The 27,802-nt window shown below is 45.1% G+C and overlaps 1 protein-coding gene, 1 long non-coding RNA gene and 2 other non-coding genes across 17 annotated transcripts in view; 1 reads left to right on the top strand and 3 right to left on the bottom strand.

Moving 5' to 3' along the window:
• Positions 1-3,482: 3,482 nt before the first annotated feature.
• The window catches only part of PUM1 (pumilio RNA binding family member 1), a 78,491-nt gene continuing 54,171 nt past the window's right edge, over positions 3,483-27,802 (bottom strand). For 10 of the 14 annotated variants that reach the window (XM_074894447.1, XM_074894450.1, XM_074894451.1 and 7 more), the window contains 11 exons: positions 25,743-25,886; positions 24,491-24,787; positions 22,378-22,614; positions 16,456-16,723; positions 15,803-15,932; positions 14,878-15,012; positions 13,355-13,492; positions 11,563-11,688; positions 10,458-10,579; positions 8,778-8,970; positions 3,483-5,280 (listed from right to left, as the gene is read on the bottom strand). In XM_074894447.1, coding sequence (XP_074750548.1) covers positions 5,149-5,280; positions 8,778-8,970; positions 10,458-10,579; positions 11,563-11,688; positions 13,355-13,492; positions 14,878-15,012; positions 15,803-15,932; positions 16,456-16,723; positions 22,378-22,614; positions 24,491-24,787; positions 25,743-25,886 — 1,922 coding nt within the window. In that variant the 3' untranslated portion in view covers positions 3,483-5,148. The other 4 variants (XM_074894449.1, XM_074894452.1, XM_074894460.1 and 1 more) reach the window with 2 other exon arrangements.
• LOC141954820 (small nucleolar RNA SNORD103/SNORD85) lies at positions 7,825-7,910 on the bottom strand. The gene has a single exon (XR_012632271.1). It is a non-coding gene; the product is annotated as a small nucleolar RNA SNORD103/SNORD85 (small nucleolar RNA).
• Positions 21,001-21,373, top strand: LOC141954695 (uncharacterized). The gene is made up of 2 exons (XR_012632226.1): positions 21,001-21,133; positions 21,221-21,373. It is a non-coding gene; the product is annotated as an uncharacterized LOC141954695 (long non-coding RNA).
• On the bottom strand, positions 25,576-25,667 carry LOC141954821 (small nucleolar RNA SNORD103/SNORD85). The gene has a single exon (XR_012632272.1). It is a non-coding gene; the product is annotated as a small nucleolar RNA SNORD103/SNORD85 (small nucleolar RNA).

The raw sequence follows: 27,802 nt of genomic DNA, 5'->3' as shown, positions 1-27,802 counted from the left end.
AGGGGGAAATCCAGCCCTGGGGCAGTGCCTCAGGCAGCCCCACAGCACCGAGCCTCAGTTTCCCCTTTCAACAACAACAAAAAGAACAGTGGGGTCAGAGGACAGGGCAGTCCCCTGTCGTGACAGTGACTTCCACGTGGCTGCCAGGTGGCCCTGGGGTGACTTTGCTCCGCATTGGGGCATTCAGTCCCCCCCGAAGGGCCCGGGAGGCGGTAGCTGTGGGTGAGCTGGGAACAGACGGGATGGGATATAAATGAGTCGTTTCTCACACGCGTGTGATTCCTCCTAATGGCTCTCGCACGGTTTCTGTGAAAAGCCTAAAAATATACTCGGATTCTCATAAGAAAACCTCATCTGAATGCAACATATACCCCAGGAGGGGGCCAAGGGGGGAGAAGGGGCGTTACCTGGAAGAAGGGGCACTGCCCTCCCAGCCGGGTTAGGAGGGGAAATCAGCCACATTCAGCTAAAAATTGGGGGGCAGCCCCTGGAGGGTGAGAACTGGGGCACGTCCCCCAGCAGAGCATCCTCCCGTTCCCCGTTTGATGGGAAACTCAGAGCAACTCTTTGGGGGTGTGAAACATCTCAGGGGGCTCTGCCTCGGGGTCCCCACCTGAGTCACTTCTCTCTGTTTTAATTGCGCTGTAATTAGCAGGATCCAAATTAATATTATTTAAAAAAAAAATTAATATCATCGGCACGAAGCTGGGAGGGGGGAGCAAAACCTGGGGAAAGGCTTTGGGTGGTGGTGCAGAAACGCAGGGGGGGTGGGTCGGAGGGCTGAGGGGCGGGGGGGGGTGTCCCTGGGGCAGCGGGGGGGTCCCTGGGGCGGGGCAGAGGGACCGGAGCGGGGACAGGGGCGCGTTGCTGGGGCTGCACCGCCCCGCCGCGGCCGCGGCCACCCCTGCAGCTCCGCCGCGCTGCCCCCCCGCAGGGCAGGGAGCCGGGGGGGGCGCGGTCCCTGCAGGTCCCCACCAAGGGATTGTCACCCAGAGGTGGCCCCTGACGCGCGGCGGGGAGAGAGGGGGGCCTGTACACGAGAGTCGGGGTCTCACGGGAGGGGCCGGGGAGGGGCGGGGGGGGCGGGTGCTGCCCGGCTGCCATCGGGTCCTTTGCTACCCCACTGCGGCCCCTTTGGAAGCGGGAGATCTTGTTCCGTCGGGTCAGGGTGAGTGTGATGGGCCCCGGGTGTCGTGATGGACCCCGCCTGATGTGATAGACCCGGGTGTCGTGATGGACCCCGCCTGATGTGATCGACCCCAGGTGTTGTGATAGACCCCGCCTGATGTGATAGACCCCGGGTGTCGTGATGGACCCCGCCTGATGTGATAGACCCCGGGTGTTGTGATGGACCCTGCCTGATGTGATGGAATCTGGGTGGTGATGGACCCTGCCTGATGTGATGGACCCCAGATGATGTGATGGACCCTGGATATCATGATGGACCCTGCCTGATGTGATGGATCCTGGCTGATGTGATGGAATCTGGGTGTTGTGATGGACCCTGGCTGATGTGATGGACCCTGGATATCGTGATGGACCCCAGCTGATGTGCTGGACTCCAGCTGATGTGATGGACTCTGGGTGTCATGATGGACCCCAGCTGACGTGACGGATCCCTTCCCATCCCTCCTCCAGCAGCAACCCGCAGCCACACTCAGGAGTAACCAAAGCAGGGCCCACGTGGAGCGACCCGGCTGTATCCTTCCCGGCAAGCCCCCGCCGTGCCCCCTCCCTCGCCCCGACAGGGCCAACACCGCTGGCCGTGGGGCGGTTGCCCAGGCTCAGCCCCAGCCGTGCTGGTGCTCAGGCACAGCTGGCCTGATCCTTCCTCCCAGGTCAGGCACGGAGCAGGAGTTTGCAGGTCTGGGCAAGAGCTAAACCCATTCCTGGACACCTTTGCTGCTGCTGCCGTGGTGGGAAGGGTGCCCAGGGTTAACCCTGGATCCACAGGTGTCTGGTGGAAGAAACACGGAGCCTGAGCAGACTCTCACTCCACTCTCAAAACTGTTATAGATGCTCAATGTAAAATAATTAAACGTAAAAAGAAAAAATATCCCTTGCTTTCACTATGTTCTGCCCCAAATCTGCAGCCACGCTGCTGCCTCGCTGGGCTGCTCAAGCACTGTGGGTTCAGTGAAGCGTTAAAGAGCTGTAAGAGCCCCAAAGGCTCCAGGACCTGGAGCACTTCGGTTGGTGGCTGTTGCTCGTTGCATAGAAGCCCAGGCTGGCTTCAAACCCAGGGAAAAAAAGGTGTCAGAAAGCCCAAGTCAGCTCTCCACTAAATTTAACAAAGGGTGTGAAAACAGCTTAAAACCACTGCTGGGTCACAGGGGTATTGGGTTCTGTTGAGGGGTGAGAAGAAAGTGGCAGCACGGGCAGGATCAGTAATTTGACACATGCTCCAAAATCAAACGTTTTAATGCCCTGAGCCAAAAATCTCATTTCCTGTAAAATGGGAAGTTTCTTTCCCTCCATCAGTTTATGACATGTCACCCTACTTTCACAAGTGCTCAAACTTACCGAGATTTCCCAGATTATTCTGATGATAACCTTCAGAAAAGTGTCTTTAAAATCAGCAGCTGTTAAACTGCACCGCAGGGACAGGGCAGGTGCTGCACACTGGGAAATGAAGAAAAACTGGTGGTAAGAAGAGACCCATTTTCTCCCCGAGCAAGGGTTACCCGTCCTGTTCAGTGGCACAGGGGATGAAACACAGAGCGGGAGCTTCCCCGAGGGAGGGAATGGGGGAATAAAGGCCACAGCCTGGGCAGCTGACGATGAACTGGGGGTAGGGGTGGGACGCGATGCAGGTGAGCGGGACAGCCCCAACTTGGCTCCCCCAGCGCCCGGCTCCGAGCCAAACTCTTGGGATGGAGATCTTGGGGCTGGGGAAAGTCTCCATGGAAACACCAGCTCGGTGCTTGCTTTGCTTTTCTAGCAATTCTCAACGAACCAGCAAACAACGCAGCAGCCAGTGTTACTGGGGCATCCCCACCTCGACGGCGGGTGCAGCTCCTCCGTCCCCCCACCCCAAAAAGTGAAGAAGAGGATGAGTGAGCGGCAGCCCCAGCCTGCGAAGAGGGCGGGAGGGAGAGGAGGATGAAGCAGCAGAGGAAACCAGGAGCAGAAGATGAGCGGTACCAGGGAAAGTTACTCCCTGCCCCGCTGTGCAGGAGCTGCAGTGCTTGAAGTGATCGAGAGATGGGGGGCAGGGGGGGGGTGCTCCCCTCCAACTCACTGCCAGGGGATGGAGGCTGGGGGTGCTTGGAGGCTGTACGGGCTCTGAAGAGGTTTAGAGGTGCTCAAAGAGGGGGAAAAAAAGCCAAAATCCCAGCCCCCAGGAGGAGCGGGAGGCAGACAGACCCACGGGTGCTCTGCTCTTGGCGGACACAACCACCCTCCCCGCTCTTAAATAAGAGAGAGGCAAAAAGGGGTGGGGGTGGCACTGCGGTGAAGGTGTTTCAAAGTCAACACAAAGCCAGATTCCAAAGTTCTGTATTTTTCAAAATAAAGATCACACGTTGTTTAGAGACAATCTACACAAGAGTTACAAAAAATAGTCGCCCAGGCATAAGCATACACAGGTTTGTTAATTATACACATATGGTTACAAGTGTGCTTGCAAAAAAGTTCATTGGAAATATACACAAGGCTCTGTAAATGTACACCGTGTAGTGTTACAATTCTATATTCAAACAAGGAAAATTGACAGTATGTTACATTCACTTACAAGTAGACAAAATGCAAAATACAGTTCATCTTCTGTACAAAAAGGGAAGGTGATTCACACTTTACAAGGTGAAAAGGGACTCTGATTGTAAGGAAAACTAGGGGATTCTGTACTTTTGCACTTTTTGTTTCTTACTGTCACAAAATAAGCAAAACATTACTTTTTAAGATTCAAAAAAACACTATTTTGAACTGAATCATTTTTTTTATAACATTTAGAAAGGATCGCTACTGTTCAACTAGGTGACAAATAAAACCAAGCATTTATTTTTTTTTTTTTAAACATTAACTAGGCTGTATAAAGAGAACATTTCCTTCAAAAGAAAAAATTTACTTCTGGTTGAAATTACAATTTACAATATACAACACTATATGCTACGACCATAAAAGGTGTGAATATACACTGAAATGCACAGGTTTTGCTAATTCTTTTTTCTTACCAAAAAACGGGTTTATGTCGATTCAAACTTCTCCACATTTACATTACAGAGGTTTACAAATGTACAATTGTACAGTCAGAAGTATGTTCCACTACTAGGGTACATTATAGATACAGATCAGACATCAAAACAAGAAAATACTACAAATTTTTATATATGTAAAGTCTACACCAAGTATACACTATATATTTATAGAAGCAAGACCAAAGCCGAGTTGGATTTTTTTTTTTTTTCCTCATGCTAAATAATCAAATTGTGTCTCTCAATGTTAACAGAACAAACTGAGTAGGCAGTAAACAAGTACACCCGCCCCCCACCCCCTCGCTTTAAAAACTTTCTGGGTGTGTACGTTTTCTTCCCAAAAACGACAGCTATGCTACCTCCTTTAGCATGTTATACTAAAAAAAAAAAAAAAAAAAAAAAAAGCACTTAAAAAGTTTCAAAAACTTAATTCTTTTTTTAAACTGAAGCTTTAGCAAGTTGAATTTTTTTTTTTATATTTATAAACAGCGTTAAATGCGTCGTTTGTGCCATTTAACTAAAATTCAAACTTCTTGCTGACTTTTGACTAAAAGGAGAAAAAACAGGTATTTGCAAAAAAGTTGCCTGCAAGGCAGATGAATTAAAAACGTTTTGTTTTGTTTGTTTTCTTCAAACCAACCACCCTGAAAGTTTCCACATTTGGAATATAGATACAACAGTGAACAAAAATGTGGCCTTCCATGTACATTTGATACCTATGTACAAGTATTCTATACACCAGTAAAACAGCAGGGCAATTAGTTAATTAAAAAAAATAATTAGTACATGTTATGCATAATAAAATTAAAGAAATTTACAAAGGCTTTTCTTTTTTTTTCTTTTTTTTTTTAGCAGTTTAGCAACCATAAAACCTTTTCTAACTGTATATTGGAATATTGTCGGTTGCTGGTTGTAGATACCGGATGGCCAGTGAGCTCCTCCCCAGTTTGCTGCCTCAGATGATCCCGTTGGGTGGCCCACAGATGGGCCCTAGGTCCACCCCGTTCTTCATGTAGTATTTCTCCAGCTTGGCCAAAATGTGTTTGCCGTAGGTGTATTTACGCAGGGTAGCGATGTGAGGCCGGATCTAGGAGAGAAAAGAAGCACCAGTGAAGCTCAGGAACCCGAATTACGGCCACGGCGATCCCGAGCGAGCTGCAGGTACCCTACGGTCAGGGTGCTGGCCACCAGCAGGGCACCAGAGACCACAAAAATATTAAAGTGCCATCGACTGTAATCACAGCAATTACTGTGCATCAAGTTAATGTTCCGTAACTCGCTGATGTTATTTTTAGGAAGAACTTCTGGTCAAGCGGGTGGCACCATCCTGAGCTACACTACTGAAATCCAGTTGGATCCGAGCGTGCGGGTGGAGACAAGGCTCTGTCCCAAGGGAGGACGCTGGAGAGACACAGCCCCTGGGTGCTCGAGCATCCCAAGGGGGCCCTGACACCCTGCCCCCAGCCCGGGGGCAAACGCACTGCGGCAGAAAAGGCAGCGGAGGGTCTAGTGGAGCTGAGCAGCTCTTGCTGAACACGAGCAGGGTCTTCTGCCTCCCTCCTACAGACCGAACTTCAAAACTGCTAAAAGCCTGGAAGAGCTGCTGGTTTGATTTTCAGAGGTATATTTGAAAGAGCTACTGGGAGAGACAAGCAGTATTCCTGGGCTGAACAGCAGTTTGATTTCTGAGCCTGACAATTAAAATATTTATTTTAAGCAGAGAAGAGGTCTGTGGAAGCAAACTTCACCCACTCACACTACTTCAGAGTAAAAGTCACTTCCAACACCGCAGTAACTACTGTAGCCAGAGTAAAAGCACTTTTACTGCCAGAGCACCCAAACAAGGAAAACTCTTTCCCTTGTAGTAACATCATTATGCTGCTGAAGTTCTGCTGGAGAGTTTCGGAGGAACGAGACATAAGAGCAATTCATTTTCATTACTAGATGAGAAATATCCCACACCACCAGCACGTTCCTTCAATAACACCATGACAATGGACTCCTCTACGAGGGGAAGCTGCAGACAGGATGAGAAAATAGCCAGGACATGATGTACAGCACTCCCTGCTCCTCCCCTGGCCACATCACACCGCTCGCCTGAGCCAGGACTGACCATAAAACTCCACGGGAGATCCATCCCAAACTCATCCTATTTCACCCCTCAGCCTCTAGCTGTTGAAATTCCTATTTCACTTCAAGGACCCATCTTGTAATAATCACAAATTGATGCCTCGGCCCTCCCCACATCCCGTTTCCAGGAAGGTCTGACTGCTGCTCTGAGGTTAAGGAGAAGTAAAGCTCCTCAGGTCCAACAGTTTGTTCTTTGTTGATCTTCGTTTCTAAGACTTTTTATTTTTCCACTGACAGAACTGACTGTTAAAATTACTTTTCAGTATTTTATTTTTTTTTAAATAAAAGTGCTGTCTTTAACAATAACACAAACTGCTTGCTTGTCCTAACAGCAGTTTTCACAACCCGAAAGCAAGAGTCGATACACTCCCTTTTCCCAGGCTTTCATTCACCTTGATAACGTAGCTGAAATCTTCACGTTCAGTCCTATTTAGCTGGCATCCCAGTTCTATTTTTGACAACCACACTGATAACCTAATTAGCATTTTATTCAAAAGATTTTGCCTGACAGGAAAAAGAACATGTCAGTAAAGATCTTTTTAAAAAAAAATATATCTCTCTCTCTCTATATATATATATACAGCTTAGCAAAGCTACAGGTCATTCTGCTACAGTTAAACCGTGTCTATCCCTTGCCATACCTTTTTATTTAATTATCTTTATAATTTCTTTTGGTCTAATACAGATTGATTTCTAAGAACTACTCTGACTGATTCCTAAACCTAAGAATTAACCTCCCTGAAGATTATTTCAGCTGCATGTACGTTGTTTATATACTGATCAACTGCCTTGTGTAGGTAAAAATCAGCTCCCTTACACAGACAATACCCACTCCTTTTTACAGAAAAATCACTCGGTCTATTTTAGTCTTAAACACACTTGATTTCATTGGGATTTGAATACCTGACACTCTTCACAGTTCCTCTTAGAAATAAATAAATATGGGGTTTTCCAAGCCAGTGTTAGTCAGTATTTTATTTCTAAGAAGAGGTCTAGCTGTAGCTGGTATTTTTCATAAAGTAACAGACACTAAAACATGTGACTGAAGAAAATAAGCTCAGTTCCACTACACAAAAGTGGGTTTTTTTTCCCCATTCATTACAATTATAAAGACCCACAAATGTGACCCTGAAAAGCAGGAAAATGAAGACATCACCTGATTTTTAGAGCCTCCTGTCCTTGGGGCAGCAGGCATATAGCCTTGGGAGGTAGGACTGGCAGCAAGGCATGTTTAATTCCAAAATGTCTTCATTTTTGACAAATATTAACTCCTGAAACTGTTACGCATTCAAACACTGCAGCACAATGCTAGACCGTGGAAGTCTCTCATCAAAACCGTGTTCAAAACTGAGAAACAGAGAATTTGATTAATGGCTCCAGGCTCAGAGGCTCCAGCAACACGTTAGCGTGGTGTTACCAGTGCCCCGAGCGTCCCGGCCCGGGCAGCGCTGGCAGCCCCCCGGAACACCACCAGCAGCCCCACACTCGTGGCACGGGGAGGTCTGGCTCGGCTCCACCGAGCGCAGAAAACCGCTCTCGTCAGCAAACGCTGTTCTCAGTGAGGGCAAGAGTGTCGGCATCGCCAGACCTTCAGAGGCCCCTCGCAAGGCACCGACCCGACGGCGCTGCTGCAGGACATCTCGGTGGTTTTTAGCAGCATTTGCTACACCCCGAGTGTGGAACTGGGTTACTAGGTCGGAAGAGATTGCTAGAAGCAACCAGCTAGTTAAGTCCAAATGGCATCTCGTTATTGTACATTTTGATATTTCAGCTACTACCAAAACACACAACTTTGAAATACCCGCATCGTTAGGAAATTCTAATGGCAAATGCAATCATCTCAGCCTTAGAATCACAGAATCACCTCGGCTGGAAAAGCCCTTGAAGCTCCTCCAGTCCAACCATGAACCTCACCCTGACCGTTCCCAACTCCACCAGATCCCTCAGCGCTGGGTCAACCCGACTCTTCAACCCCTCCAGGGATGGGGACTCCCCCCCTGCCCTGGGCAGCCCATTCCAACGCCCAACAACCCCTTCTGCAAAGAAATCCTTCCTAAGAGCCAGTCTGACCCTGCCCTGGCGCAGCTTGAGGCCATTCCCTCTTGTCCTGGCGCTGGGTCCTTGGCTCAAGAGACTCATCCCCCCTCTCTGCACCCTCCTTTCAGGGAGTTGCAGAGGGCCATGAGGTCTCCCCTCAGCCTCCTCTTCTCCAGACTAAACCCCCCCAGTTCCCTCAGCCGCTCCCCATCAGACCTGTGCTCCAGACCCTGCACCAGCTCCGTTGCCCTTCTCTGGACACGCTCGAGTCATTCAGTGGCCTTTTTGGAGTGAGGGGCCCAAAACTGAACACAGTAATCGTGATGATTTTCTCGATTTTATTCTCTTATTTTCTCTCCGCAACCAGTGTGGCAGTGACAAGCCCTACATCCTTATCAATCAATGGCAGCTGCTTACCTTGTGCATGACAATCTTCCGCTGAGCTGGTTCTGCCACATCGATCATCTTCTGCACCACGTAGTTGGCATACTGATCTTTCATCATGGTGTATAAGGCACTGTGAGGGCCATCGTTCATAGTGCACACCTCATCGATCAACATGGCACGCTCCGTACGGGAGGCGTGAGTAACGCATTTCTCCACCACGTTGCTGCAACAATAAAAGAAGGACAATCTGTGAGCAGGCAACATCTCTACTGGGCTTTTCACTCAACCCCAAGGAGATCTCTCATGTTTCTAACAAGGGCAGACCATTTGGGAGAGACGTATGGGCTGGCACAGAAGTTCAGCAGTGTGAAACAGGAGAGCAGTCCAAGGAACTGGGGATCTGAGTGGGAATTTGGGTAAAGGACCAGTTCAGGTTTTATTTCACCCAAATTTGTGCAACTCTACACAGTGGTAGAGTAACGTTGTATTTGAGATCAGCGTCCGTTCTCACAGCATGCCCATTAGAGAAGCATATGAGTTGTCCTTTGTTTGGTTTTCTCAGTACTAGAGCTCAACAGGAACAGAGGTCCAAGGTTAGAACAACAGGGAAATGCTTATTCAGGAACGAAAGATCTTAGCAAAAGGCAGAGAACTTCCAAAATTCCTGAATATATTAGATGACTAGTCTCTGCTCTCCAGAGAGAGCCAAGTTAAATAGGATGTATGAAAGGGGACAGAGAGTTTTGCTAGTCTTATCTTCTGCATCCCTGACTGAATCATAAAATCACCAAGTGGTTTGCCACAACTAGTGCTCAGCTCAGGGGACATCCTACACTAATTAACAGTTCATCTGGAAAGAAGTTTAGAAAAAAGAGCAAGGCAAGTCAGGGAGGAAGAATCTGAAATAAAACATTAAGACCACGCTCTTCTAATTCTTGTTAAAGTTACACTTCCCCTGTGTCCCTAAGTGCGTCCCTAAGTATTAAAACACTATTTTACTAATCATAAGAAGGGGGGGAATATTGAGCCTTGGAAGAGCTCAGCCTTCATGTTCAAATGGCTAGAAACACACACAAAAGGAGTTTGCAAATGTAGGAAGAATTACTTTGCCTTGGCATCCACTAAGGTACCTGGATTTTGCTGCTACCCGTGTGTAGCTCTGTAGCACCTGGACTAACAACCTCGGCCTGCTGCAGCTTCCCTAAGAGGCTATCATTATGCATGTGTCTCAAAAAGGACCGCAAGACTTAGCATATAAAAAGCCCAGATTCTTCTATGAATAGCAGGATGAAAAACAAATGATGAAAAGCAGGATGAAAAACACTGATTTCCCAAATTCCCCTGTGGCTTGACACAGCATCCCAGGGGCAGTGAAATGCTCTTATGGCATGTTATTATTCCAAGGGATAGTGACCACTTAAAAAACACCAAAACAAAACACCCAACACACACAAAAACTCTTGGTCAAGTTCAGGAATTTAAGATTAGAGCTACTCTTCCACACCTTCATTCTCCTTCATTACAAGTAAAACTTACCTTGCCAGTCACTCACCCCTGTTTATAAGCAGTTATAAATAGCATTCTGGTGTTAAGTAAAAAGTTATTTTCACCTCCTTTCACCTACCTACACCCCGCCCCTAACTCTTCTGCAACTCTAGCATGTGTCCATGCTCCCACAGGGCGTGGAGACTTTAAGGAACAAATTCATACCTAGCAAATTTATGTTGACTCAACACGAGCACGTTGCCTCTAATTTCTGCTACAATCTTGCTCTTATCCTCAGGCCGACCATGTTCTAGTACATGCTGGATAACATAGTTCCCATACTGATCCTGTTTGAGAGACAGAAGTGTGTGACAAAACGTGGACAGGAACCATTAATATCAAACTAGTTCCCAATGTGCATTAAGACTTACAAACTTGAACTAAGCACTAATTAAAATATCTACTGTACAAATGATATAAATACTTTCTACTTCTACAAAAACATGCGTTCTACAGTTTTACCAGGAGGTAAAATGCTGCATCTTTGTACCAGTTATAAAACTGAAAACGGTGTCCTTGAACATGAAATGTCAATACTCTGCTTATTTCAAGTTTCTTTGCTTTCTTCAGGTTCAAATGTACCAAATCACAGCCTGGAGGGCTGCGCCATGGTTCTAGCTACGGGACACTGCCCTTATGTATTTTCATATTCTGAATGTGTGTATATTCAGATGACAAGATAGATATTTTCCCAGTTCACAATACCAGAGGCACGATCCAATGCCCCACCTCCGTGCCCAACCTCTTTCCACACAGGACAGGGTTCATTTGCTGTTCTATCCATCGTGCCCCAATACCAGAATCCCAGTAAAACAAGTTCTCTCAGAAGGACTGCAAGGAAGAGGAAAGGCAGCCAGCAAGGGGGTGTGCATAAAACCAACACATTTTAAGAACCCCAATTACTTGGCATTTTCTTTTCCCAGAAGTAAAGAGCTTTTCGCATTAACTCCCTTTAGACATTAGTTGCACTGTAACTTCTGGAGCGAAGCATTAGGACACGCACCCACTCAACTGAAGATCCTTTTCAAAAAGGAAAGGAACTACAACTTTGATACCTGCTGGATATTTGCACATAGCCAAAACAATTAGTGGTGATGCATTTCTTGTCTGCTGTGATCCTTCCCATTCCTCAGGAATGGAGTCCCTGTGCTCAGACAACCCCAGCTGCACTACAGCTGCAGTCCCAAACAGCCTGCCAGGAGCTTCCTTAAGACAAAGCAGTAAACGAGAAACATCTCACAGCACCTGAATTCCCCTGTCCCACACCGACCTGAACGAGCTGCTCGGTGTGTTGGTGAAGTTCCTCCAAGATGGGAAGGGTCTGCTCAGGAAGACAGTGCTCGAGGATCCTCTGGATCACACGACAGCCATAGGGATGTGTAGACAACGCAAAAACCTGCATTCAACACACAGGCAAGCACAGGCAGCAACACATCTGTTAGTCTTTGTGAATCCCAGAAACCTTTTGGAATTAAATGAGCACATGGGGGTTTTTCCTGGGCATGGTAGGTAATGCCAGCTTGCAGCACAGCAGCTCCAGACAGCATAAACTGAAACTGGAAACATCTGCTCCCCGCTGCCACAGGACTAACTGGGTGATCGCAGGCACATCACACCCCTACCTGTGCTTCAGCTTCCCTGTTCACAAAACAGGAAAACAAATGGAAAAGCCTCTTGATTAATAAAAAGAACACTGGGACAACCAAGCAGTATTAGAAGCTGTGTTAAAACACTGTTTCAGAAGAATAAATCCAGCATTCTGTTTGCCAGCTACGTATTTTAAGCTATCTAAGAAATGGTATGAACCAGAAAGTTAAAAATGCTCAGCAAAAGGATTTTCCTCAACTATTTGGATTTGTTTAAAAGCCTTAACCACGCTTAGGAGAAGTGACAACAAAGAACCTTCTTTCTCATTTCTAACGGATTACCAAATCTGTTGGTAAGAACATGACACATTTTATTACTGCTGCACAGTTTTCTGTCTAAAGCACAAAGTCCTATTTGGTTGCTTAAAATTAACAAAAGTAGCAAATCCAAGCCCCGAAGTTAAATTGACAGTCTACAAATTTTTCGTAACTGTTGAGTAAACTGTGCATGAAAACAGGACTTGAAGTGCAATTAACTGCAGAAAAATAGCGAGGTGATAAGTTTAATCTTCCACACGAAAGTTCAGACGAAACTGGGACGGCTGGTCAAAGAAGTGTCAGTGCCATCAACCGAGTTCCCGGAGGTATTTCTGCCTTGCCTAACTCCCTAGCGGAAGGTCCAAAGCTAAACTCTAACCAGCAAATCTGCTGAGCAAGTTTCCAGCTAGAATCCTGCTTGTTTTGACACAGCCAAGCAAGTCCCCGCTTTCACAGCTGTTCCAGGAGCAGCCAAACTAATAAAGCCTGGTTCCTGCTGTAACAACCCCAGGCTATCCTCACATCCCTGTGGCAAAACCCTCAATACTTCAAAGTCCCCCTCCAAAGCCAATTAAGTTGAAGCTGGAAACACCCAAACCAGCACTTTTGTAATGGAAGACAAGCTGACTACAGGCAGAATAAAGCCAGCTACACATTAATATCCAGGACATCAATTCAGGAGAGGATATCAAGAAAAAACTAAGAGAATGAAGCACAAGTAACTGCCCTTTTCTAGATGAAACTTGTGTTTTTTCCCTGGTCTGACACCCTTGGGAAACAGCAGTTCTCTAAGCCGTCCTCACAGACAGGGATCATAATGAAAGCTCACTATACCCATCACAAAACTCTGCTCACCACCTTTGCTATGAAGATGGATTAGTGAGAGACTTGTTTTCCCCTCCATCAGTCAAAAAACTTGATGTTCCAAGAAAATAGATTTTTGCAAGGATGCTTTACTGTGATATACCTGCACAAAAATGACAACAGAGACATGACCAAAGAGTTTCTAGGCTCCCTATCGTTGCTGCATAATCCCTTCAACTGACGCTCGCCAAAATTTAAAATTCAAAACAGTAGCAAGTTGCAGCCGCTCTCACGCTCTTCAAAGCAACGTAAGAATATAAAGAATGAGAGTCAGTCTCTTGGTCAAGGACTTACCTGTCCCTTAAACGCATCAATGATAAACTGCAGGGACTGAGGCTGCACACACTCAATACACTTCTGCACCACATGATTACCGTTCTGGTCTTTCACACACTTCAGGACGTGGCCATCCAACTCCCGTACCATCTCATTCTATTAGGAGGAAAGACAAACAGAAAGCACCACCAGGATTCACGGCTGATAAATGCAAAGTTTTCACTGCTAAACGTGGTCAAGAATATGAAAGGTATGAAGGATGCACCAATGTATTTCAAACTGGAAGTTTTTCTAGTGGCCAAGTGCTGAGATGAAGCTCGCTGTGCTACAGAAACCACCAAGAAAAATACCACTATGAAATGAAGCTGAAGCACTCCTTTCATTAAACACGAGTGTCCTCTTACAACTATCCAAATTGAAGAAATTTTACTGATCCACAACTTTACTGTGCATCCCCCATTTCTTCCTCTGCTCCCCTCAAGAGAAAGAAATCTAAAATGCCTAAGCTTCACAAACTTTTGGGGTATCAGCTTCATATGTCACTAAAATGCGGTCAGCACTGGGGTAAGAACTTGCTAGTATTTTACATAGGCAAGGTAATACTGCATGATAATTAAGGAATCCGAGCAGATATAAAGTTTAGGTATGACTAGTGTACCACATGTGCAGGCTAAAAGCTTCACAAACAGAAAACAGAGAATGACAGTTTTGGGGAATTTAACGATACCACAAAACTGGATGAGTTCAGTTTTGCAACTGAGACAAAAGCAGGCATTTCAGGAGCACAGAGTACTCCAAAATACCATTCTGGAGGAATACAATTAGTAAATCCTTGGACCAGCAGTGCTGGAGCTTGGGCACCACCCTGCTGACACACTAAGGCAACAGCTTAACTCAGGCTCAACCTAAAGGGAATGAGCTTTCCTAAAGCCTCTTTCAGATTTTTAATTTAACAACCTACATTGAGATTCTTGTATTACAATTCCTAACACCTTTATTAGCTAGCTTGCCTAGCATATTTTTCATCTTAATTCATTGTTCATAAAACCCTAGAGGAACTGCTTTATTAATGAGCTTCAAGCAGGACTCTGGCTATCATCCACATCTCTGCAATGCCAGGCCTGGCTCGACAGGAACTAGGAGCTCCTCATACATCTCACCGCAGGTAAGCAGAATACTGACCCACATATCAAAGCAGTGATATCTCAGCGAACATTAAAGGCAAAACTCTGGCACTGCTTCCTTCAAGGGATTTAAAAATATCTTCTAATTCGCCATCATTCTCAGTTTTCCCTATATACATAATCTGATTTCAGGGAATTAACAGAGAACCAACACCATTACCAGTTAAGTGGAACAAGGTGATGACAACGAGACCCAGGAATGGTGTCACATACTTATCGTGCACATGAAACGTAACAAACATGCCATAAACCAAACCAAAAGAACACCAGCCACAAGAGGAACAGAAGGTCGCAGTTCAGGTCACCAAATGGCAAGGAACGGTAAACATCAAGAAGAAAGTTAAAATTGAAACTTACAATTACCTGCTGGTCTGGGGGAATAAACTCAAGGGCCTTCTGGATCACCCTACAGCCGTACATCTGCAGAGCCAGGGACAGAACATGCCCACGGATACGTTCTGCCAAGGCTAACTTCTGTTCCAGGCTGCCAAACTGGGAAGATGAAAACCAGTCACTACAAGCACAAACCCTCGTGTGGCCAAGCAGCACAGCAGCCCTCCCACGCTGCCACACCGAGGTGTTAAAGGAGAAACACTGTGCTTACTGAAAAGAGAAAATACCAACCACACCTCAATGGATGCGAACAGGCGTAAGCCAGACGTCTGTTCCGTGTCTGCCAGACATGTCTGACACATGTGAAACAAACTGCAGAGTCAAAAGTGCTGGGGCCACCAGGATGACATGTGGCAGTTCACTGACCCCTGACAGGGCTGATATAAAATTACTGGACAGCACCACCAAGGCTTGGTGGAGAAGGAACAGCCCAGTTTCAAGGAGGAGAGATGGGTGTCTGCCCAACCTCCTGGTATGAACACGCCCCACTTCTTTCCAGCAGATGCTGTTCACTGGGAAAGTTTCTTTTGTTCCTAAATACTGAGTACTGGCAGCTCAGCACAGCATCCTTGAAAAGTCTTGCTGAACCTACATCTCCTGGATATGATGTTATTTATTCACAGAATCATCCAGGTTGGAAAAGACCTTGAAGATCATCTAGTCCTACACCTTTTGCATCTCAAAGCAAAGTGTTACTTTTCAGATGAATCTTTATGAGTCCCACACCTCAGTCACCCCAACAGGAATGATGCAACAGCCTGAGGGGAGGAGATGACATCAGTGTTGACAGACATCCACCGTTTTAGCCAAATAGCAGGGTTTCTACGAGCCCATCCAACCTCAGAACAGGAGGCATCCAAGTAAAACTTGCAGGGGAATGCAGACTTACTTCAAAGAACTTCTGGATGACATAATTTCCAAATACATCGACCATCAACTGGTAAGCTGCCTGGAGAATCTCGTTGAACACAAGCTGACGTTCTGCTGGGGTAGCACGCTCCAGTTTCAGCTGAATAAACCTGAAAAATAGGGGTGGTGTGATGCCACTGGCACATACGCCCTCAACACATTTGTTAATACAAGTTCTCTCAAAAGCCTCATACACTAAGCTGTTGCAAAACAAATCTTTAAAACACAGTTGTCCTATCCAGCAATCTGAAACCTTGGGGTGGTCACAGCCATGAGGTCCATGGCCACATGTCATTGTCAGTACCCCAAAAATCTCCTCATTCCAAGCAAAGCAGATCTCAATAGAGTAATACAGCAAGGTCTTGTGTCCAGACAGCTCTTTTAGCTATGCCAGTGAGTCTAGCCAGCAAATGTCAAAGCAAGCAAGCTCCTCTTTAGAGGAGGAAATCCTGCTATCAGCATTTGTGCCCAAACAATCTTTAAAAAGAAGGGTCAGTGCGTTACTACTTGGTTTTTCACTCTTTTTCCCTGTTCTGCCTTTTTGCTTCAGGATGTGATGCAAATTGCAAATGATACCAACTCAGAGAGCAGCTGTCCCAAAAGCTTCCCCCAGCACAAGGTTTTTAATCCCACCTGGATCCGTGCTGATCTTGGGAGAACTCCATGATGTGCCCAGCAATCTCCCTCAGCTGTAAATTAGGGTACCGATTATTGCGAAAGTCTTCAAGCAGCCTGCTTCGGCCAGAGGGCATAACATCAGACATCCCATAGCGCAGGCGAGAGGAAGGGAAGAGCGTACTGCTGGGGCTGAAGAGGCTGGAGGCACTGCTTGCACTGCGGTACTTGGCTTCAGCTCCAGGGGCAGCAGAGATGTAACGGCCACTCCCATTCGTGAGCCCTCCTGCAAGTCACAAAACCAGGATGAAATCAAGAGGCCGAGGGATTAATTTACAACCTGTGCATGCCATTTTATTTTTAATTACTCCTTTTCCACCGAGATGGGTTACTGACGTGGTTCAACTAGGAAGCGTTCGCAACTAAGCTACATGAAGCGCCCCCGAAATAATTGAGATAAGGAAGCGTTCGAGCATCGTTCCTGAGCATGGCGCTGTCGTATGAAGTTAGGAACAGCCATAGATTTCTGCAAAGAACAGACTGTAACAGCTTCTGTTCCTCGCTCCGTGTTGAAACTGTCTTAAAACAGACAAATGTCAATCCCACCGCTTGCATCTTTTCACTAACTTGCTGTTCCCTAATTACCTCAGCCTCCATCCTCAGGTTTTTTTCACCTGTCCTGTTGCCGTGTGAATGATTTGAAAGAAGCGTACTGGGGGTGGGGTACAGAATTAAGATGAAATTAGTTAAGAAAAAGGCAGCAAGAAGCAACTATAAAAATTCTGGATGTAAAAAACAAATCACTATTAAATACAGGTAAATAACAATAAATGAAAAACAATAAAATACTTTTAAAAATCCTGTGCTTTCACAAATGCCCTGAAGATTTTCACTCACTTTAAGACAGCTGCTGAGTTACCCAGTAACAGGTATATGGGGAATAGGTAATGATTCACCACAGAGTTAGCAAACTGCAAGCATTGATAGGAACCAACTTAAACCTTTAAACACTGTTTCCTTGCCTGTAATTTTTCAAAATTTGCTTCAGAGCTACGGCAGAGGACTCTTCCCTTTCTGGCAGGGCTCGGGATCCCTCTGCTGGTCAAAGGCTGCAAGATGCCTTGAGCGAGTACGGTTTTTCCTGGGTGGGACAAAGTCCTCCCAAGAAAAATGCTCTTGTCACATGGGAACCTGCCACCTGAAAGGCCAACATGAGGCAGAGAGGGCAAACCACCTGGAAAAAAACACTGCAAGAAGTCTTTGCAAAGGAAGGAAGACATTCAAGGCAAACATCGGTAGGGCTGTCTGCAAAGAGAACAGACCTTCTCCTGGCACCCAAGCACATGGCAGTATCTGAAATAAAAATATTAAATAAAATAAGACCTGACTGAACTCCTCTGCCATCAATGCCTGAAGGAAGCTCCCATGCAGGAAACACTATATGAGAATTAAGTGTCTGATAATGACCTAATTAAGTTCATCTGTCTCTGAGCTGGGCAAATGCGTTCTGACTTCTCCAGAGCTGGTGCCAAACCTCCCCTTTCTCGAGGAGGAGACAGAGACTTTAAAGATTCTGGTTCATATCTCTTTCTTATGCTGCCTCGGCAAAGGTGTGGCCATCATCTTCTCTACCTACCTTACTTCTTAATTGAGGAAGAACTCCAAAAAGTGACTCAGTGATACTCCTTACTGCTGGAAGGACCAGGATATTCAAAGGAACCTCTCAGGTAAACGAAACTCAACAGTGACAAGCTGAGCAATGGCACACTCATCTTTTCCATGGCATTAGAAGAATTGCCACTTGTTTTCTGAAAGCCTGGGGCAAGTAAGAGTCATTGCACTAATGCTCTGAAGTGGAAAACTAGTTCCTGATCATCTGCAAATGACTGTAAGAGGAAAGGGTTTAGCACTCACACTGTTATCACCTATGACTTATCTCTCAGTTAAGAGGGAAAGCACAGTTTGTACAGAAAAAGTCTTCTCTGTCAGAGGTTTTCTGAGAAAAACCTTCTGATCTTTCCAGAGATTCAAAATAAACCACGAATTACTCCAGTTTTCTACCCGTCTCTTCTGATGGAGATGCTGACTGCAGGTCTCCCCATGATGTTCAACATCATACTGGGAATTAAGAGACCATGTGGGGACAGGTTTCCTAAATCAAGCAAGCACTTCTGAAACCCACCTGTGAACCACCAAAGGCCAGAAACCTTGGAGCACCTCAAGCTCCTTTATGCCAATGTGTGGCTGGGAATACAGGGACTCTGCCAGATGCCAGAGTTCAGTGGGAGCTACCAACAACTACAAGGAAACAACTCCTCGATCAAGAGCCGTACACAGAGCTGGAAGCTCCTGAAGATCTTAGGACACAAGGGGAGGATAAAGGGACAAAAACTGCAAAGAAAGGACAGGACTCCTGCAAGATGTTGACACTGATCGTTTCTCCTGCATCCTCGGCCAGAACAAACTTCAAAAGGGGGGTCTGCAAACTGCGTGAAGACATCCTACGTCCATGCCAAGCACTCTGCATCGACATACGACAGCAAACCAGTGCTGTACACAGTACATGGAACTGTACAGGAGCAACAGCAGTGGTGTGGTTCTGCCTCTAAACACACTGACCATATTTTCTTAAAAGTGTCTGGGATACGTCAGGAAAAATCTGTATCTGGGGAGGACAATGTGCACAGAGTCTATCCTGGGGACTCCAAGATGGACACGTCACTCAGACTCACACCGCGGCCGTAACAACTGAACATTTTCTATTTTGAAATGGTAAGTCATCTTCTCAGTGGTTGCCGGGACACTTGAGACAGATGTTAACCTGAAAGAATTACTGATTTCAGGGAAAAAAAAAAAAAAAGACAGTGAAAGGATGAGTCAAAAAGAAAATACAGGGGAAGAAACACAAAGGCTGCTGTCTGAAAACAAAGCACTTGAGTAAGCTTCCAGGGGACTTTTATAAGGCCCTCAAATTGCTCTGCAACGCAGGAGTTCCCGGTATGAGAAATGCCAGAACAGTGGGAAAAAAGGGAAGATGAAAAGATGGCTCTGTGAGAGAGCTGGCGGAGAAGATTGTCCCTGCTGCTCTCCCCTGCGGAGGGCTCAGCGCAGAGGCGCCGGGCAGCGCCCGCCCAGCCGAGGGGCCCCCACGCTGCCTCCCCAGGGCTGGGAAGGGGCATCCCCCCCCCCAGTGTCACTGCCCCAACCTGTCACCCTGTGCTGGCCAGTGCCAGGGTGTGCCAGGGGCTGCCCAGGGAAACGCAGCCCTCCCAGTTGGTCACAGCTAACTGGTTATCAACTCCCCAGCCAGTTTTCCCAAAAAATCTCTAATAAATCAAATTCCCACATGCATGTATGAGCTTCCTCACACCGATCCTGCCTTTTAAATTACAGGCTGACAACAGCATGGAGCAGCTCCTGAAAGAATATTGTAAAATTAAAATAATTACTTATCCACTGCGAATCCCGATCCCCATTCCAAACTGGGAAAACCCAGAGTCAGACACTCCGGCCCCAGGCTGCAGTGTGGTAAGTGTTTCTCACGGGACCACGCCAGCTACATATGCAAGGCCTGACAAAAACTGCTTGTGGGACTGCAGGAACTGATGTAAAGCATAACCTGGCCAAAATTAAAATTTTATAATTTAAAAAAAAATGTATTAAGTAATTTATAATTCTATAATTTTGATCAGTACTGAGGAAGAAGAGGGCCCCTGCTGCCTTTAGCGCCTAAAAGTGCATATTTATTTACAGCTGCTTTATCCTAGCTAGGCACAGCTGCATATGCTGCACACACCTTTGAGTTTAAAGCGTGTATTTAGCTCAGCCTTCCTCCTCCAGTAGTTCTTTTCTTTAGAACTGGCTGCATGGTTATTTCAGGTACTCGTGATTACCCAGACATCTCACAAGGTCACTTTACAACACCAGAAAAAGCCTAGCTTGATAAACACACACCATTTTTCACAGCTATGAGCTTTCAGAAAGCCAGAAGAACCGGAGCTGAATCTTTACACACAGCACCAACCCAACAGGTGATTGACTTGTGCGTCCATGAGACCTGACAAAGTCAAACCCACAGCTTACACTGCGTTTAACCATAGATTTGCTGATTGCAAGTCAGATTTAATGCCAACTTCTTATGTCATTGTGTAACCCCAAAATAAAAGTTACTTGAAGTGACTCCCCCCAGGCTGTCGCCCCCCATGTAACGCACTGGTAGGATGTGGTTCTGAACCTCACTGCTCTAATTTCCCTTTTTGCAAACAACACGTTTGGGTGCTCCCATCTATCCTTTCATTTTTAGATATTTGGAAATACTCCTCGTCCTCTGTATCACAAACTACATCACTCCCAAACAGAAAAGGAGTCAGCCTCAAGCTTCTTCTAAGGAAAAACAATGCCTGTGCTGTTTTTATAGCATTAAAACTTATTTTATAACCAGAGGAAACGACAGCTACATTTAACACTGTCTTCCGTTACTGGTGAAAGAGAAACTTAAAAAAAAATTAAATGACCTTTTACAGATTTCAAGGTGAAAACCACACAAATGCAGAGCTGTTCTAGATGAGATCTTTCTTGCAGCATTACCAAGCCGAAATCAGCCACGGAGGAAACCCAGCTGCGAGGAGAGGAATATTTTGTCAAGATGGGAAGACCCACGCTAACTGCTCCGGGGCACAACCCGTTTATGTAAATGGTAACTCCGCTCTCTTTCCAGAGTTTGTTCTTAGATTAACCTTCCTCTGATCCAGTTTTTAAGATTCATTCTTTTGTTTGCCTGCAGGGACAACAGACTTTTTCTATCCACGGCCAGATTTGGAATCTCGTTAGTCTTCAGCATTAATTTACTGTAGCTATTTAACTGTCAGCTTAAGGACTGTACAGCTGCATAAAGCTAAAAACCCCTCCAATTCTATTAAAGCTTTGAACAAGGAAAGATGGTAAATCTAAACTTGATCTCAAAAATCATGTTTATTACTATTCCATGCTAACCTTTAGCCAGGATCAAATTTATCACACATGCATGTAATAAACATGATATAGTATTAGTAAATAGTAACAGTAAACTGTTCTGGTAAGCAAAAGTTTTGTTTCATCCAGACAGGTATGTGACAGAACCAAGACAAAGTGATTTTTTGAGCACTTGCTAAGTTATCTGGTGCAGATGCAATGAATAACCTACCTTGTTTACAAGCCCTGGAAATGAACGCTTCAAGAAGTTCAGATGAGCATCGGTTTATTATTTAATATTTGCTTTATTTATTTTAAAGATTTACTTTTATTATACGTAAGAGCTCTGGGCCAAACCAGAAGCTCTCCCAGATGTAGCTTGCATCAAGTAATGTATCTTACCAAAATTAAGCAAGCCTCTCCCATGCACTGATGTGCTTTTGATAAGGCCACATGGATGGGAAGTTTTCAAAAGCAAACTCACAAAATCCTCAGCTACAAGCTAAGTACTGCTCCAGATTTTGGTTAAAAGAAGAAACTGTATTCTAAGCTCATTAATTTACCACTGAAAATTTAATGGGTATTTTAAAATATTTGACAAGTTTAACATATCTATTTATATAACATACCTATTTTATTCAAGGATAACAAACAACTGGTGCTGTTACCAAGATCTGCACAAGAAAACCAGTTTGTTTTAGAAACACTTGGAAATAATTTAGAGATGAGGCAACAAGGAGACAATAGCGAAACCTTCCTGTTTAACAGCTGAACTACTGCAAAAGACAAACATATAACAGAGGTGCTACAACTCCTGCTTCAGTGTTTCACCTACTTCTGCAAAAGCAGGGACCCTGCCACAGGAGTAAGAGCAGCAACTAGGCAGCAGGTATCTCACCTACCCTGCAGCGGGGTGTTCACGTCTCTGCACCGAGGGAGAGAGCAGAGCAGTGACCTGCAGGGCTGGCACACAGGCACCGTGGCTCTTACCCAGGTTTAAACTTGAAGATGATCCATGTGAAGATAAGGAAGGTGGTGGAGTCTGAGAGTGGCCAGGTCCTTGGCTGGGCAGAGGCATTCCCACAGGTCCAGGAGAGGAGGAAAACCCAAGGCCATTATAAAAACTGTGTCCTATAGGTGTCAAACTGCTGGATGTCCTCTTGTACAGGTCACTGCTGCCTGTAAGGGAGTCTCGGCGGGAGCCACTGCCCGTGTTGGAGTTAGCAACTGAAAAGAGGAAGAGAGTAAAATTTTGTGATGTCAACAAGCTGTCTGAGACACCTGGAGAGCCAGTACAATGACACCTATTAACTACTTCATCACACCAGGCTGTTGTTTTCCTAAGGGTGTTGCATGTGCCCAAATTAAACGCATTAATTAAAACCACGTTGTTAATGGTCAAGCAGAAACTCTTGATTTAAAAAAAATTAGCTTGAATCCTGTCTTTGCATTTAGAGTTTTGTAGTTTTAATACTGATAGAACACATCAAGAAATACAGCTCCAAAAATCTACAAGCAGAAAGATCAAGAAGATAAAAAATCTACCTAAAGGAAGCAACAGAATGAAAGGACAGCGAACACGTTGGCTTTTGGACACACACACTTAACGCTTTGCTTCTGAACCTTCAGAAGGAGGTTTGTATACTTCAAAGCTCTCTTCCCTTAAGCATATCACTTAGTGTAACAGAAGATATTAGATCGTCCTACAAGCATTGCCTCGTATTTTTTATTTGGCCATCAGAGCTAAAACAAATCCAACATGAGATTTTATCTATTCATGTTTACTTAAGAGCGTGTACAACTTCGTGTACATTTACCTGAAATCCTTCTGCTCACCCTTCATTATATTAGAAAACAGGTGCTGTTTGCACCAAGCTTTATTGAGATGGAAATCAGAATTCAATTTAACATAAACCCAGTATTTTTCTGAAGAGTTGTATTGCCAGTCAAATACAAACTCTTTAAATGCACCGTCAACTTGAGGGGAAAAAAAAAATCAATTTTGCATTAAAATCTTGTTTAATAAATAGTGAAATTGTTAACTGAAATGAATTAATCATTTTTCATGACTGCACACAAGTTCTGGAAGCAACAGCCTCACATTTTTATTCACTGATAGATGGAAAACAAGTTTGTGCATCTTAGCATTGAGCAAACTAGTAATTGAATTCAATTAGTTAAATAAACTGAAGTGAAAGAAGCGAATGCTGTGTTTACCTGAATCCAAGATGGTTCAAATTCTCAGGCTGGGTTTAAGAAAAATATTTAGAATAACTTTTATTTAAAACTGGTTTGATGCAGTGACAGTAGGTCCCTCAGTCCTTTCTGACAGAGCAGGTTCAAAAGGCATGTTTTAACTTGCCCTTCACACTGATGAAAGCAGGAAAGTTCAGGACATAATTACAACCTCCCAGACTAAGCAGTAATTAAAACAATTGTTCTACTTCAAAAAAACAAACCTAAGAAAAAAAACCAAACAAACAACCCACAAACATCTTTCTGGTTTGGTTTTATTCTGAAAAAATAAAATCTTTGTCTCCAACAGTCTAACAAACAAATCAAAACAAACCGTGTATGTAGCGTTTCTTGCAACCACGAGGGACTCTTTTTTGGTGTACAGAAGAAACAATTCCCAGAATAAAGCATGGAAACCACCTCAGGTCAGCTTGTTTAAAATCACAAAAAGTTATTTAGCCATTACTCTGAGTTAGTACACGGATGGATACCACTCTGGAGCTAATTCCTCTTAGGCCAGTATCTCCACCACACACAGGCAGGTAAAGGCAAGGAAATCCAAAGCTGTTTAAAAACTTAAACCTGTAGCAACAAGGGGACGACTGATAATGTGTATAACAAAAACAAATTAATTACTTTGGTACTTCTAATTATATCATCTACTAAAAGAATTTTCATCACAAAGCACTGCAGATTTTGAAAGCCAAAACAGTCCCTAAAGGAAAATTTCCATTTAACCTCAGAGGGATGAGGAGGAGGCTCAGCAGCTCGGTGCACCGGTGCCAGCTCCAGCAGCTCACAAGCCCACTAGCTGCATTTGAAGCTGCTTCTCTCCTTTTTTTCCCCACGAAGAAGCTGCTGTTCTTACCTGCTGTTCCAAATCCTCCCAGCGCAGACCCCAGCGTGGCACCAAGAGAGCTGCTGCTTCCAAATCCCAGGGAAGTGTTGGCAGGCTGGGCAGAGCCCTGAGAAAAGAGTGAGCTGCTCTGGGAATTGCTGCTGAGAGAGTTGTTGCCATAAAACGAGCTGGATGCCAGGTTGTTGGTGGGCTGCTGCTGGGGCTGGGGTTGGGGCTGCTGAGTTCCTAGAGGGCGAAATGGTCCGTTTGTTGTTCCTGCCAGGCCACCCGCTGCACCATTGGCCGAAGCTGCAGCTGCTGCAACCGCTGGAGAGAAAGTAGTTGGAAGCACAGACTGAAAAATCCATTTTCGTAGCAGTTTTGGAAGTTAAAACATAGCAGGTTCCTTTTATTTACTACGGATTTTTTTCTTTCCTCTCAGGATTAAAATCTCCCTTTCACATCAAACTCTGCACATAAGGTCTCTTTACATCCGAGCTCCACAAGTCTTGCAGAGCCACTGAATACCAACAGTACCTGGTTGTTGTTACTGCTGCTTGTATTATTAGAGCTACATAGATCAACCACACAAATATTTTCCCTTTCTCCTGAGATCTAAGATTCAAATCAATACAGCCACGCACTCAGCAATACCCCATTAAGAAACACCAGTTTTGAAATAAGCAAAATTGTCCTTTAGCACATGAAATGCAATCCTGTGGTGCTAAGAACATCAAAACCAAGTACTTTTGTTTTTCAGCCAGTTCCAAAGTAAAAGAAAAAGCAAAATAAATAAGAGCTACAAGGAAACAATTAAAAGGTCCATTTCATAATCCTGTTACTAACGCTGGCAAAGACTGCTTACACGCACAGATTCTGGCTGAAAAAATACTTTTAAAGCCTTGAACTCCCAAAGAACCCCAATAAAACCCGAAACAACTCATGGCAAAGGCCAGGCGTGTAACATTTTACGCAAGGTGATCATCTGGGAGTTCTACACAGGCTAAAGCTTTTTATTCCATGGGAAACTAGATGCCAGCAGACAAATTTAAATAACTGTCATGAAACTCTGCAAAATAATAGTTTATGGGATGCTACCTCTCTGAGGCTGTTCTGGAGGCTCAGTACACCATGAGCACAGAGGATGTTCTCAACAACAATCCCCGCAATGGATCTCAGTGAGGGCAAGTGTGTCATCATCGCCAGCAGAGCCCAGAGGATTTCAGGTCCACCCTCCGCCGGGGACGGAGCAGAGTTTTCACTTGATGGGACTGGGACTCACCTGCTTGCGCCGCGGAGGAGCTGATGATGACTGGAGCGGGGGCTACCAGACGGACGGGGGCCCCCAGGCCGTTCCTGGCCCCTGCATTCACCACGAGAGCACCTGTTTGGTCGTAGTAAGCAGCAGGAGCCAGCACTGGGTAACCTGAAGAGGCAGATTACAGGTGCACAGGTAAGGTGACAAGCGACACAACACAAGGCAGATCAATCATCTCCAGACAAGTACGGTGCAGTAGGATTTTTAAAGGAAAACTTGAATGGAAAAAGAAAAAGCAGCAACATCTCTGCTTCTCCTGAAGAAAAAAATAATAAAAATCTGCATTAACAGTCTACAACTTTATACTGTTAAGACTTTTGGTTAGAGAAGACTTTTTTTTTTCCCCAAACCTACCGTACTAGCATTGCCCTCAGCATAAATTCAGTTATACAGATTAAAAAAGGTCTTAAAATACAAAAGCACTGTTTCTTTTCTAAGTACAACGTGTGCTGGGACTTTCCATACAGGTGAACACCCTGCACTTCCAACTCTGCCACTTATGCTGAAGTTGTTCGGTGTGCACACACATGTAAACAAGACGTGGAACTTAAAGTTCTATCTTTTTGAAGGTATGTATCTGTGCTGGTTTTGGCTGGGATAGTGTTAATTTCCTTCCTAGTAGCTGGTGTGGGGCTGTGTTTTGGATGTGTGCTGAGAACAGTGTTGATAGCACAGGGATGTTTTCGTTATTGCTGAGCAGGGCTTACACAGAGCCAAGGCCTTTCCTGCCTCTCACCCCACCCCACCAGCGAGTGGCTGGGGGGGCACAAGGAGCTGGGAGGGGGCACAGGCGGGACAGCCGACCCCAACTGACCCCGGGGATGTCCCAGCCCACATGGCCTCATGCTCAGCACATAAAGCTGGGGGACGAAGAAAGAAGGGGGGATGTTCGGAGCGATGGCGTTTGTCTTCCCAAGTCACCGTTACGTGTGATGGAGCCCGGCTGTCCCGGAGATGGCTGAGCACCTCCTGCGATGGGAAGTGGGGAATGAATTCCGTGTTCTGCTATGCTCGTGCACGGCTTTTGCTTTTCCTATTAAACTGTCTTAACCCACGAGTTTTCTCAGTTCTAGCCTAGTCTTCCGATTCTCTCGCCCATCCCACCAGGGCAGGGAGTGAGCAAGTGCCTGTGTGGGGCTTAGTTGTCAGCTGGGGTTAAAGCATCACAGTATCATAAAGCATTCTTTAATATATATAAATAAAACCTCTTAAATCAAATATGCTGGTGATACACAAAGCAACAGACTTTCAGTAGTATATAGCTATTTAGGTATCTTGCTATATAATTCCACAGTTAAATAAAACTTCCAGGAAAAATTGAAGTGATTCTCCGAAGTGGGATCACAGATTGTTCTAGGTGAATATTTGTTTTACAAATATAACTCCCAAAACCCCAATAATGCAGATTTAAGGAAATCTGCAGATTGCTTGGAAACATGCATGTTACAGTTCACTTTGTAAGTTAACAGAGCAACATTCTTCTTAAACCAAAAAAAACCCCCATGTAACAACCATGTGACACTTCCAGTGGGGAAGACCTGAGGTTAAAATAATCCTGTTCTCCTACATTTGAGAATGTAAGGGGGACATACTTATACGTTATTCAAAAAAATACTTAGGCTTACCCTTTGCCATTGCAATAATATTCTGTATAACTGAACATCAAAAGCATTTGTACCATACAGCCTCACAGATCAGAGCTAAAATTCATAAAGTAGCTCCTCTCTTGCAGAATTATAAATTACAATAAAACCCTGCTTCCTCTTATCAGTGTTGCTTTTTTTTTTTCCCCTTGTTTTTAAGCCCCTGGTATTTGCCTGGAAGAAATTATGAAGGGGAAAGCCCTTATCCTGTTAGAGTCAAACACCTGGCAGGGATGGAAAGACGAGGCTAATGAATGGGACTAAGATATCTCTGAGGTTTTAAAATAAAGATCACATAAGCTAGCATGATCGACAGAAAAATTTGAAAGCCACTTCCAATAGGAGCCATCAATTCTTTTGAGTACGCAAGCAACTAATGCA

Source organism: Strix uralensis, chromosome 25 (genome assembly GCF_047716275.1).
Source record: "Strix uralensis isolate ZFMK-TIS-50842 chromosome 25, bStrUra1, whole genome shotgun sequence".
NCBI lineage: Eukaryota > Metazoa > Chordata > Aves > Strigiformes > Strigidae > Strix > Strix uralensis.
Note: the sequence above shows the minus strand (reverse complement) of the source record. Positions and strands in the feature narration are given on the sequence as shown.